Raw genomic sequence first — 14499 nt, forward strand, 5'->3', positions numbered from 1 at the left:
GAAGACCCTTTCTTTTAGGGTAGGTTTAGTATTACTGAATCTTTTCAGTTTTTGCTTGTCTGAGAAATTCTTTATCTCTCCTATTCTAAATGATAATCTTGCTGTATAGAGTATCCTAGGTTGCCGGTTTTTTCCTTTCAGAACTTTTAGTATATTATGCCACTCCCTTCTGGCCTGCAAATCAGCTGATAGCCTTATGGGGGTTCCCTTGTGATTAACTCTTTGTTTTTCTCTCGCTGCCTTTAGAATGCTCTTTTTGTCTTTAAGTTTTGCCATCTTAATTATGATATATCTTGTGGGTCTGTTCGGGTTCATCTTGTTTAGGACCCTTTGTGATTCTTGTACCTGGATATCTGTTTCCTTCTTTAGGTTTGGCAAATTTTCAGCCATAGTTTCTTCAGATAAGTTTTTGATCCCCTTCTCTCTCTCTTCTCCTTCTCAAACCCTTATTATGCATAGGTTGGCACATTTTATATTATTTTATAGATCTTGTAAGTTCCTTTCATTTTTGTTTTTTTCACTTGTCTTTGTCTGCTCTTCTGATTTGGTGATTTCTATTATTCTGTCTTCCAGCTTACTTATTCATTCTTCTGTGTCATTTAGTTAGCTGTACATTGCTTCTAGATTTCTTTTTATCTTAGAAATTGAATTAATTATCCATTTTTGATTTGTTCATCTTTATAGTGTCTAGTTCCTTGTTACAGTGATCTGCATTTATATTGATCTTTCTTAATTCATTTAGCGTTTTTATTACCACCTTTTTGAACTTGGGGTCTGGTAGACTGGTGAGCTCTGTTTCATTATTTGTTTCAGTGGATTTTTCTTGCTCTTTTAATTGGGAGTATTTCCTCTGCCTTTTCATTTTACTTAACTGTCTCTGTTTCTGAATTTAGGAGAAACGATTATCTATTATGGTCTTAAAGGGGTGTTTTTATGTGGTAGCATCCCTGTGTAGACTCTGTGTGTACGATGGCCACCAGCCATGTCTTTCTTCGGGGTATGCTGGTTGTTATCACCTATATAGGGGGTTTGGTTGGTTTTGGGGGATCTAAAGACTGTGCAGGGTGTGAGGCAGGACTTCCTCTTTGCTGCCTAGCTGTTGCCGCCCTGCCAGGGACAGGGTCTGCTCCCCAGCTGTTGGAGTAAATGCCCTGAGGGTCTGGCTCAATCAGGTTCCATTCCCCTTGAGTGGTGCCCTGCCCCCAAAGGAGGTGATTGCTGAAGCAAGTGAGGCCCATGTGCTCACAAAGGACCAGTACACCTCCTCTGTAGTCATCCGAGGCTCCAGTCAGAACCAGCCCAAGGTCTCATCCCTTCTTCTGTTTATCCCGGATCTAGTGCAAGGCTGTGGTGTGGAGTGGGTGGGGCTGGGACATTCACTAGGCTGGGGCTGGGGGTTGGGGTGTAGTGGCTGCAGGAATTGAGGCGGCTGTGCTACCACCAGAGCACTGGGCTGACCCCGTGGCAGTCTTCTCCCAGGACCTGTCTGCCCCAGCTCCGAGGCTAAGCTGCTGTGTGGAGTGGGTGGAGCCAGAGCATCGGCTCCACTGGGAGGCAAACTGCGGGGTGCTCCTGCAGCACTACCTGAGCAAGTGCTGACAGTGGCCACCTCCACTCCACCCAGGTCACATCCCAGGACCCCCAGTCTGTCTCTGCATAACTAGACCAAGTCTTCTCCCAGGGCTTGGTTGGCCCAAATCTAGCACCAGGCTGTGGTATGGAGTGAGCGGGGCCGGGATGTTCAACCAGCTCGGATTGGGGAGTGTGGCGAAGTGGCAGCTGCCAGTGCAAAGCTCTCTCCGCCCTGATTTTTGGTAAACCAGCACATGCATACTCCTCATGAGTAGAGTCTAGGCTCCTCTAGCCCTTCTGTCTGTCCCAGCAGTTCTCCCGGCAGCCAAGGGTGCTTGTCTCCTCCTTGCAGGACCCCAGGACTGGAATGCCCAGTCTGTGGCTCAACCCACTTGCTCCCCACATTGAGGGTCTGCCCATGGGGACCTTCTCTTCCTTTCAGATCCCTCTCAGGTGGGGGTCCCAACCCTATGCCTTTTCCATCCTACCTGGTTATATGGAAATCTTTCTTGCAGCCTTGGTTGTATAGGAGTTCTTCTGCCATTTTCCAGTTAGTTTTCCATGAGAATTGTTCCACATGTAGATGTATTTTTGGTATGTTGTCAGGGGAGGTGAGCTCTATGTCTTCCTACTCCACCATCTTGATCTCTCCTCTACAGTTATTAATTTCTTCAAGTATCATGTGGTTTATGTTCAATGGGCAAATTTTTCAGCTTAATTATACATACGGTAAATTATACCATCAGATAGCTACAAATGTTTTTGACACTTCGAAAAAATAATTAGTTGTTGACAGATACAACCCTCACAAAATAATAATTTTTTGCAGTTACTGACTTTCCCTCATATGTATTCATTTAAAAAATGTACATGTTTGCCTCATAAAAGTATATATTTGGGGGACTTCCCTGGTGGTCCAGTGGTTAAGACTCCACACTCCCAATGCAGGGGACACAGGTTCAGTCCCAGGTTGGGGAACTAAGATCGCACATGTCATGTGCTGCGACCTTAAAAAAAAAAAAAAAGTATATATTTGAAGATGATAACTTTCCGTTTCTAGGACCCTTTCCCCTAGTAAATTAAGTTGGAAGTTCAGTACCCTACACAAGCATAAACTGTATTCAAGCAATAAGATTGGTTAAAAATTGGTCCTAGTGTTAGAAAATATCCTAATTAATTAATGCATTTTCATATGTTTAATCCCAACATGGATCTTTTCCCCATACTTCACCTCTCAGCCTTTATGCTGCTATGTTGGAAAGGTATTGCCTTGCAGCAAAAATCACCTAATCACCCTTAAACTTAGTCTGTCATTGAGGGGTTTTCTCTCATTTTGGCCTAATGCACATGTTTCTCTCCATTCCACACATAAGGAAAACTTTTAAAGCTTTCTGACATTATTTTACTTTTACTGTAGGTAGATTGATTTTACCTATCCCCATGAGCTCTGTGATGCTGCATCTCCCTTTCTTCTAAATCTATCTCATTGTATCGTAGCATTCATATTTATAGGACTTACATAAAAATAGTGAAGAAGCTATTCTAAGATTGTATTGTATTTTAAGGATTCTGCACATATTGTTATTTATCAAATAGGCATTACATTTCATTACCCCAAATCATGAGATCCGTTGGATAAAGGGTACTGTTGATAGGAGGAGACATTTGAGAATAAGATCCTAAAGAGGTACTTGAAAGGGAATTCCTTCTTTTTTCTTTAGCTGGAAATCCTGAGAAACTAAGGGGAGAGAATAAAAGACTAAGGAGAGGGAAGGGAGGGGTAGGGAGAGAAAAGGGGACGGGGGGAGGGAGAAGAATGAGACATTGACCTCTATGTCTACCTAGTAAATAAAAGTCTCAGTATTTACCAGCACAGCCCAATTAATTGCCTAAGAATCAACATGATGGTTTGGGGGAACAGCAAATGAAAGTACAGACTTAAGCTGAAATTGCCTCATAAGTTTTTTTTTTCCCCCACCAGATTGTTTGACTTCACAGACACGTCTCAGGTTAAGTGGGATGTTGGTAAGCATCAATTACTTTGTAAAATTGTATCACCATGTTAAGAAACACATTTAAAAACTGATTCCAAATATTTTATTTGGTGGTTTCTTAAACATTTATCTCACTTATTTGTAATCTTGCTTTTCTGATAAATGTATTCATAGCTATAAGTTTCTTTCTAATTAATTAGCTGTGTTCAATACATTTTAACATGTGGTGCTTTCATTATCATTCACTCCTAAGTATTCCATTAGAGTTCCTCTTTAACCAGAAAGTTATATATTAGTGTTTTTGTCATTTCTAAACTTTATTTTTTGTCGTTTTGTTATTTTACTTATTTAGCTCTCATGTTATGGTCAGGGAGTGCCATCTGTGTGTTGTTGATACTTTAACACTATTGAAGCTGCCTTATGGGTTGGGAGTTTGCCGCTTACGAAGATTGTTAATGTTCTGTGTGTGCTTGAAAATGTTTCCTATGTAAGGTGTAATTTTTATATATATTAGATTAAATTTATTAATCATGTTATTCAAATCTGCATCATTTTTTTAGTGTTCTTTTTAAAAGTTTAATTAATAGTAGAAAAGTTGTGTTTTTGCTAAATGTAAATCCTTTTAACTTTTTCTTCCACTTACAACACGATTTTTTGTTTTTTTCCATTTTAGGATGGTCTTGTTAATGTAGGATGGATGGACTGTGCCACCCAGGACAACCTTTGTAAAAGTTTGGACATTACAACAAGTACTACTGCGTATTTTCCTCCTGGAGCCACTTTAAATAACAAAGAGAAAAGTGGTATTTTGGTATGAATCACTTTAATTTCTTTACACACACACGTATTCAAATACATCATTTTGTAAACAATGAGCAAAACAATGAACCAGTTTATATCATCTGATTATAGGACACTTAATTATTTAGAACAAATATTTCTGGGATTCTGTTTAATACTTCAGTTTATAAAGTTAAGCTATAAGGATTATTTTTAAACTGGCATAAACCATTACAGTTTTAAAAACCCAAAGGTATGGAATACATTCTTAGGTTAAATGAATATTTATTGGTTTCCATTAATGTTAAAATATAGATCATTGGTAGGTTTAGATGGAACCTGGTATCTGTTTTTTTAAAGCACCCTGTTTGATTCTGGTGTAAACTCAGTTTGGCAACTGCTGGTGTGGTTCACATTCCTAATTTTATAAATGAGGAAACTGAGGTTCAAGATAGTTGTCAAGGAGCTGAGACAAATACTGGGATATCGGATAGGTCCCTAGAGAACCCACAAAGAAAAAAAGACTGATATAAGACAGACTACCTTTAGTTTTCTTTTCTGTATTTTAATTTTTCCTTTTTTGGTATTGACAAGATTACACATATTCATTACAGAAATTCATATTTGGTATATAAATGTATAAAGAAAGATACAAAGTTCATTAAAATTAAATCACCCATAGGCAAGCACCATCAAATCTTGGTACATACCCTTCCAGGTCTCTACCTATATGTACATACAATTATGACTTCATGCAGACAACTCACCAGTTTTGTCTTTGGCCCAGACATGGATATTCTCCAGCCCATGCAGTATTTCCCCTGGGATATTAATTGATGTCTTGAACTTAGATCTGTAACTAAACTCCTCATATTTCCCCATACGTCTGCTGTACCCAGTTTTTCCCCATCTCAGTTGATGAAAACTTCATCTTTTATCATTAAGGCCAAACACTTTGGGAGTCATTCTTGACCCCTCTTTTTCTCATACCATATAACCTATACCGTATTCATCAGGGAAATCTGTGGCTCTGTCTTTAAAATCTTTCCATAATCCACCTCCATTGCACTTATCCCCTTATAACATACACTGTAATTTACTTATTTATTTACTCTTTCATTATTTTTCTTCTGCAGTAAATTTTAAGTTTGGATTTTCCATTGATGTATCCCAAATGCCTAGAAGAATATCTGGCACATAAGTACTATATATAGTGCCTACTTATGTGCCTTATATTGTGTGTGTGTGTGTGTGTCCCTGAATAGCAGTATATACAATAATTCCTATAAATATACACATCAATCAAAAATACATCAACAATTCCTGAATAGTAATCCATTGACTAAATGTAACATACTGAGTTTAATCAGTCCTCTCTTGATAGATATTTGTTTCTACTTTTTCATGATTGTAAGCAGTGTTGTAATGACTATCTTGTTCACCTTTGTGCGCTTCTTCCGTTACCTGTTCAGAATGAGATGGCTGCAGCAATTTTAAATTCAATTCATATTGCCAGAATGCCCAGAAAAGTTGGGTTTATTTACACTGTGCCATTAGCTCATGAGGATTGCCTGTACCCTGGCCATCACTTAATATAGGCTCCTGCCTTCAGTACTACAATCTCATATTTCAGTGAGGTCTTTGGGCTTTTTGATATAAAACAGCAAGCTCGTATATGATCTTAGGAAACATAAATGAGTGATATTAGAAATGTGACAACACAGAGTGACAAATTAAAAGTCCCTGTCCCTCCTAAAAGCATTCAAGTTTTAAAAAATGTAAAACACTATGCCAGCTAAATATGTCTGGCAGGTGAAATTCAGAGGCTGGACAGTACCCTTCTAGATGTAACTGCCAAATTTTACTCTAAAACAAACAGGTTTATAAGGAGGTTCTACTGGATTTATAACTTACATATTTATATAAGCTGCTATGGGAGTATTTTTAGTAAAATCTTCATGAATGTGACTGAAGTGAATGAGCTTATAGTACTGAGACATGAAAGTCCTCTGTTTTGGCCTTTTAAGCCCTTTGGTAACAAGTTATTTCATAGATTTTTGAGAATATGCTACAGATTTTTTTTTAAGCTGAAAATCTGAGTTTTCTGTTCTTATGTTATAGACATTGTTTCTATTGATTATTCTCATGTCGAACACAATTAAACTGTGAATACAGTGGTAGTTCCTACAAGTTTTTAATGGAGTTTTAGATCTTTCAAGTAATATATGAATTTCAAACAAATAGTTTATTATAATTAAAGATATACAATAAACTGTTTCATCAACCCCTGTATACATTTTCTTGATGTAACTATTGCTGCACTCTTTGTAATAGCAGCTGCTTCCATGAGAATTAGAAGAGCAAAGAGAGTTCTATGAGAAAAATATGCTGAGGATAAAATATGGACAGAAATAAAGAAGGTTTGTTAGAATCGAGATGTGTCTATTTCAGTTGTTTTGTTTTAAATAAGAGACCTAGATCTAAAATATATTTAATTTAAAATATATCTCTTATATATATACATTTTACTCTGTAAAACTCCTAAGTGGTTTGGTTTTGGCACATTATTTCTAAAAATCTCTATAATAAACAAAGTCCATTCCAGTTTTCCAATAATAAGTTTTTCTTATCTTAATTCCTATTAATTATTGATTGGGGTATGAAGCATCTTAGATCACCAAATATTCTAGTGTTTTAACAATTTTTAAAGAATTCGTAAAGCATTGGCATTCTGTAAAACATGTTAGCATTAAAATTAAATTGAACATACCATAGATTTTTCCCAGTGAGCCAGAGGTCACTCCAGGTTATTTTGAGGATTATCATAGAATATGCCACACAGTTAATAGAAAATTCCAGGTAATGAAACACCTAATAATGAAATATATTTTACATCACTATTTTTTAAAGAAACAACCCAGTTTAATAATTGCCACAATATGATATACTGTCCTTTTTTTTTTTTGGAAAAGGACAACATTTAGGATAATTAGCTTAAAAACTGTGTAACTTCTATGATTTTTTTCCCTTAAAAGTTCTTTCTCTGAAAACTGAAAAACTAAGACACTAAAATAAGTGAACGTTGATTAAAAAGATTACAATATGATTCTCTTATTCTAGTTTCTTAATTCATTGGATGCTAAAGAAATATATTTGGAAATAATGCATAACCTTCCAGATTTTGAACTACTTTCGGCAAACACACTAGAGGTAATATTTTTTTTAATAATAAATAGTATTAAATGTTGGTAACATTTCAGATCTTAACATTTTAAAATCAGCATTTGTTTTATTCATTTTGGAGAAGAAGTAGCAGTTTCAAAGGACTTATATATATATCAGTTGGTTCTAGGTTGAACTCTAATGCCAGGGTTGCTGGCGTTGCAGCTTCAGTGTGGATCTGTAGTTTTGGAAACCTAACTAGTCCTGAAGGTAGGCCGCAGGAGGTGCACCAGAAAAGGCAAGATTTTGATCACAAAGCAACTTTGGATCTGATTTGGAACTCTTTGTTCTCGCTTACAGAACTATCTGTATTGTTCACTGAGAATTAAGAAGCAACTTTAGAAATATTCAGTTTGTAGTAGAATCAGTTATTTTTTCTACTTTTTGATCCCAGAGTGTTCTAAGTCTATATCCCTACCAAACTTTTTGTTAAACCTGAAGAAATCTGACTTCCCCGCCTTTCAGCTTTTTGGCTCTGTGTTGTTGAAATGATACTTTTTCCTGGCACAGTCATCGTCTTTAAGATTTTATGATTTAGTGACTCTTTTCTTTGTGTAATATTATATAATTGATTTATATAGCATTATTCCAAATAAACTACAAAATAAGAATATGACTGGGTCTGAATTTTAGACAATATTTTGAAGTAATGGGTAGGATAGTTAAAATTAAGTCAAAGAAATAGAAATTATTGATAGAACTCTTAGGATTTCCCATCTCTGATGTTTCTTTTCCTTTATCACTTTCTTCTTTAATCACTTTTAAGGATCGTTTGGCTCATCATCGGTGGCTCTTATTTTTTCATTTTGGAAAAAATGAAAATTCAAATGATCCTGAGTTGAAGAAACTAAAAACTCTACTTAAAAATGAACATATTCAAGTAAGAAAAGTGTATTCTGCCTAGCCTTCTGCTTATGTGCTTTCTTCTTAATTTAGTACATAAAGTTAATGTTTTAAATAACATAAAAATGTTTATTTGAAATTCTAGGTTAAGAAACCCCTAAATGCCTTTGTTCTTCTGTTGCATTTTCTTTTTTCTATTAAAAGTTAAAATGATATCCGAAAAAGGTTAACCTTCATTTCTCTTGGGTAGTTGTTATGTGATAAATCTGTATGATAGTTTTTCTGGAATGCATACTATAGAATAGGATATCTTTCCCTTTTTTAAATTCTTAATTCTTTATGTAAGTAATTTCATATTCATTATTTTAAATTAAGATATATAAATAAGCACAAAAATGAATTAAAGTAGAATGCCTAAAAATTATCCACATTTTCTCCACTGTTAATAAACCTACTAAGAATTTACTGTTATAATAACCTTTCAAGCTTTTTAAGTGTGGGCATATGTATGTGTGTGCACATATATGCATATTGTAATGGCCATTGTAATAGACACACATGTAAATTTATATGTATGCTTTTTAATCAAATTAGATTCACTAAATTCTCTTTTGTAAAATTTTCCATTTAGTGATATAAATTTTTCCACATACCAGTGTAATATATATGTGGATATGTGTGTATGTATATGTAAATGTATCGGTCATCATCCTAAAGACCAAGCAGTATTTCACTGTATGGTTACATCATTATTGTTTGACAAATCCTCTTTTACTGGTGACTTTGTTTCCATTTTTATATCAAAAAGATATACTGCAAAATTGCAGTATGAGGAATTTTTTGAACCAAGGTTATATATTTTCTTCAAAGTTTTTTATCCTCATTACCAGAGTCTTCCAGGAAGTTTATTTCAGTTTATATTCTTACTGACAGCATGTAAGTGACCATTTCTCTATACCAGTGCCAGCCCTGGTATTATCATTCTTTATAATTAGCACTGTTCTGATAGGCCAAAAGTGATTTGTTAATAATACTCATTTTCATTTATTTGCTTTCTACTTTATTTTCCATGTATGTCTCTGGCCCATTTTCTTTCTCCTGATAGGATGTTCATCTTTTTATTTCTTAATAGATGCTTTGTCTTAAATGCTACAAATATTTTTTTTGTTTTATCATTTGCCCACTGGGTTTTTTTTCCATACCGTATGAAAATGTGAACCTTTTTCTTTATTATTTCTGCTTGTAGGGTCTCTCTTAAGACATTCTCTCTTTCTCCCACCCCAAGATTATATAAATATTCTCTACATTTTTAGAAGGGTGGGTTTCTAAACAACTCAATATTTTCTTGGAAATTTCCTCTCAGGTTTTTGAAATCTCTAGGAGGCATTTTTTTTTATAACTAAATATAGTTTCAGTGTTAAATGTAAATTAATGATTTCTGTCTCTTACTTTCATGGTCCATTAACTTCTGTTTAGAAGCTGTGTTGTTATAGCAATGTCATTTTTGGATTATCCTTATGAATATTTAACTGAATGGGTAAGATTTTATTTTCAACGGATTAAACCTTCTCTTTATACTTTAGGTTGGCAAGTTTGACTGTTCCTCTGCACCAGACATCTGTAGTAATCTCTATGTTTTTCAGCCATGTCTAGCAGTATTTAAAGGACAAGGAACTAAGGAATTTGAAATTCATCACGGTAAGAAGGGAAAAAGTGATAAAAATTTCTCGATTTTCAAATAGTAATTCTTAATTCTACTTTTTATCCTTGTTTTATATGGACATGATTACGAAAAATAACTTTGCTCTCATTTATTAGTAAATTTGTTTCTTGTGGGGAAAGATATTTTGAATTAAATATAGTTGTTTTATCTTCTTTACTCTTTAAAATAAATCCATTTTTTCTCCCCAATATTTTGATCACTGTTTCAGCAAGGGCTCTGATGACTTGTCAGGCTAGTAAGTAATTTCAGGGTTTGTATTGTTGACAAAAATAAGAAACATCTAGTTTCCATTTCAATGTGCCAAATGTAGCATCTCAATCATTATGGGCAATTTCTAGACATTGTTTTGGATTTTTCAAACACTGGATGACCAGATATCTCCATTAACTGCTTTGTTATCTCTCTTGAATTTATATTTCTGCATTTCACCTTGTTTGGGACTTTAGCCCTGCATCATGAAAGTACAGTTCCAATTCCTAGGGTTTGGAACACAACATTGTCCCTGTCCTGAAAAAGGTCAAATGTAGCAAAAGAGAGACATAAACTACTGACTGTAACACAGTCAGTAAATAACAGATATTGATAACTATGCCTGTTAACATGACAAGCACTCTTCTAGGTGTTAGGAATGCAAAATTATAAGACATGGACTCTGCTCTCAAGAAGCTTAAAATATCATCTAGTGGTGGGTGAGAGGAGGGAGAGTTATAAGAAAATATGAAAATCATTGTAATAGTCATTATGTATAAATTATAAGATAAAGAGACTTTTGCATAGTATAGGTCAGGAGGTGATCTTTGAATTAAAATGACATTTGAATACTCAATTTCCCAAAGCAAATAAGAGAAAAACAAGTGAGGCCCTGTAGACTGAAGGAATTCTGTGAGCAAAGACTTGACAAGATAAACTTAACAGTAACTACTGTTTATTCAGTATCTTTTATAAATCAGATGTTTTTCTAAAAGAATTTGCATATTGTGCATATCCATTTTTATCTTCACAACAACCCAGCAAGGGAGAAAACTGAGGCTCAGAAAGATAAAGTAACTTGCCCATGACAACTAGTAATTGGTCAAGGTAGATTTTGTATCCAAATGTGTCTGACTCCAAAGCATAGGCTTATAGCCACGCTAAACTATGCCACCTCCTGAAAGTGCTGGAAATGACCCAAGTTTTAATAATGGAGTTCTGTTCTTTTTCACCTCTGGAATATTTCTCATAGATTCCCCCTCGCTGCCTTATTTCAGGTCCATTATCTCCTTCATCTTCTTTAATATTCTCCAATATAATTGTCTCATAGCATTTTCTCTTTACAATTAATTACTTGTTTTATTTGCAGATTTATTACCCTGGAATACCTAGAACATTCACGTGTCACTTTTTTGCCTTGAATCTCCTGATCTCTTTTAGAATAAACTTCAGATCCTTAGCATAGGAGCAATGACTTTGTCTGTCTTGCTCACCACTGTACTTCCAGCACCTAGGATGCTGGTGCATAGTAGCTCAGTAAATAATTGTTAAATTAATAGGGTACATTCACTATCTGCCTCTGCCTCATCTTCCTCTGCCTCATCTCCTACCTCTACCCCTCCCAATAATCTTAGCTCCGCTACTTGTGGATCACTGAAAATATGTTCTTTCGCTCCTGTGCCTTTACACAAGATTGTTTTCTTCCTCCTGCATTGTAATCATTTCTTCTTGCCCCTCAAAATATTTAGCAAACTCCAAGTCACCCTTCAAAACTTTGCATAAAGCATTTTCTCCCTGTAATATACAGTGAATACCCAAGTACTTCCTTTCGTATGTTGTCACTAACTTTATAGCATAACTTGTATTATTTCTTTGGATTTAAATAGGTATTGAGTATTGGATTTAAATAGGTGTTTATTATGAACATTATGAACTAGTAGAGAAAACAGACAAGTAGATGGGCAACTTTTAAAATGTCTGAAGTGAGGAGTATTATCTATTTCTGAGTAATAAATTACCCCAAAACTTAGCAGCTTAAAACAACAAACATTTATTAACTCACACAGTTTCTGGTGTTGAGGAATCTGAGAACAGCTTAGCTGAGTGGTCTGGCTCAGTTTTTCTCATGAGGTTGCAGTCAGGGTGGGTAAGGACTACAGTCATCTGAAGGTTAGACTGAGGCTGGCAGATTTGGTTCTAAGCTGACTCATGGCATAGTCAGGAGGCCTCAGTTCCTTACCAGGTGGGACTCTCTGTACAGCTACTTACTTCTCTCAGAATGAATTATCAGAGAGAGAGAGAGAGACACACACACACACACACACACACACACACACACACAAACAAAGCAATGATAATCTGATCTCAGATAATATAAACCGTCACATCCACCATATCCTATTGGTCACATACACCAACGCTGGTACAGCAATGGTATGAGAACCTGAGGTAGGGATCATTGGGGGCTATCTTGGAGACTGACTACCATAAGAGATAAGTATGGGTTGCACTTAGGCAGAACATATAGATGGAATAATTTTCTGAGGTTAGAGAAAGCAAGCTCTTCATTGAGATCTAAAGTAGAAGTAGTGGTTATACAAATAAAGAGGTGTTAAACACATTCCAAGCCCAGGAACCAGCAAATGTATTCATGGCCTCTGAAATGAAAGGGTACCTCATTCATTCTTAGAAAGCAAGAATTTCAGGATAACTGGAATGTTGAGTGTGGAAAGGAATGAGACTTGAGGCTTGAGAGGGCACCAGGGGTCCAAATTATGTGTTTCCTCTGTCAGGTAAAGTAACTTGGACTCTATCCTGGAGGCAAAGCAGAGGGATTCATGGATTTAAGCAGAGATACGATTTAACTAGTTCTACATTTTATAAAGGCGACTGGCTGCCTAGAATGGATAGAAACAAAAATTGGATGAAGGGAGAGCAGGTAGAAGTCTGATGCAGTCATTTATGTAAGAGGAGATGGCTACCTTATCTAAATAGTGGTAATGTGGATGAAAAGAAGTGGACAGAGTTTTTAAATACCAAGAATACAAAATCAGTATAACTTGATGATTGTGGGGTTTTTTTTGTTTTTGTGTGTGTGTGTGTGTGTGTTTTTTTTTTTTTGGCTGCATTGGGTCTTCGTTGCTGTGTGCAGGCTTTCTCTAGTTGCGGTGAACGGGGACTACTCTTCATTGCAGTGCGTGGGCTTCTCATTACAGTGGCTTCTCTTGTTGTGGAGCACCGGCTCTAGGGCGTTGCAGGCTTCAGTAGTTGTGGCTCGCGGGCTGTAGAGCACAGGCTCAGTAGTTGTGGCGCACGGGCTTAGTTGCTCCGCAGCATGTGGGATCTTCCTGGACCAGGGATCGAACCTGTGTCCCCTGCATTGGGAGGCGGATTCTCAACCACTGCGCCACCAGGGAAGCCCCAGTGATTGCGTTTAGATGTAGGGGAATAAGAAAAGGAAACCCAGGCTTCTGATGTGGTGAATTAGCAACTGAGTGACTGATTGCACCATTCTGTGAGGAAGAGAACACTGGGGGAGGAGGTGCCATGGAGTAGACACCCCCAGTTCACAGTTGAATATAGGCCTGGTCCTTAGGAGAAGAGTTTGGGCTAAAACTGTAGATACAAATGATCATCATATCAATGGTAATTGAAGCCATGGGTGAGTATGAACTTGTCAAAAGTGCATAGAGAGACAAAATCAGGGCCCTATGGGTCACTTTTAAGGGACTGTCAAAGATAGAATTCTTGAAGCAATTCAAGCAGCAGCAGCTAAAGAGTGAGAAAAAAAGCAGGAGAATGTGGTGTCATTTATCACTCTATTTAAATATTTATGAAAATCTCTCTCTCTCTCTTCTACTGGCCTGTGAACTCCTTAAGGAGAAGGTCTGTATCTTTTTTAATTTTGCATGCACTATGGCATTTAAAACAGGACCTGACACATAATAGGTGCTTGACTTCATATTGACTATCGAGTGAATAAATCAGAGGGCACGTGGGAAAATGGACTATGTGCTGGTCCTAAGAAAGCTATTATTTGCCAAGCCAAGGAGTATATTCTTTAGGCAGTGGTCTTTAAGCAAGGGGACAACATGATCAGATGAATGTTTTTTTAACTTGCCTGTGGTAGCAATGTAGAAAATGAATTAGCTAAGGAAGGCAGAACAGAAAGACCAGCTTGGTTATTTCAGTAGGTCAGACTAAATTTAGGCAGTAGCCTAAATTGGGGTTGGAGATGGTAAGAGATGGAGCTATGATACAAGGGCAAAGAAAGAAGGCAAGAATAACTCTGGGAAATCTTATTTAGGCACCTAGTGGATGATTATGCCATTGCCAAGGTAGGGAAGGTGAGAAAAGGAGCAAGTTTAGGGGAAAATAGCTCAACTTCAATCTGGA

General features: G+C 36.4%; 1 protein-coding gene across 2 annotated transcripts in view; it reads left to right on the forward strand.

Moving 5' to 3' along the window:
* DNAJC10 (DnaJ heat shock protein family (Hsp40) member C10) overlaps positions 1 to 14499 on the forward strand; it is a 55579-nt gene that overhangs the window by 25513 nt on the left and 15567 nt on the right. For both annotated transcript variants that reach the window (XM_036858012.1, XM_036858013.1), the window contains 5 exons: positions 3554 to 3597; positions 4240 to 4377; positions 7467 to 7556; positions 8335 to 8448; positions 9995 to 10109. In XM_036858012.1, coding sequence (XP_036713907.1) covers positions 3554 to 3597; positions 4240 to 4377; positions 7467 to 7556; positions 8335 to 8448; positions 9995 to 10109 — 501 coding nt within the window. The remainder of the gene's footprint in view (positions 1 to 3553; positions 3598 to 4239; positions 4378 to 7466; positions 7557 to 8334; positions 8449 to 9994; positions 10110 to 14499) is intronic.

The sequence above is a fragment of the Balaenoptera musculus genome, chromosome 7 (assembly GCF_009873245.2).
Source record: "Balaenoptera musculus isolate JJ_BM4_2016_0621 chromosome 7, mBalMus1.pri.v3, whole genome shotgun sequence".
Lineage (NCBI taxonomy): Eukaryota > Metazoa > Chordata > Mammalia > Artiodactyla > Balaenopteridae > Balaenoptera > Balaenoptera musculus.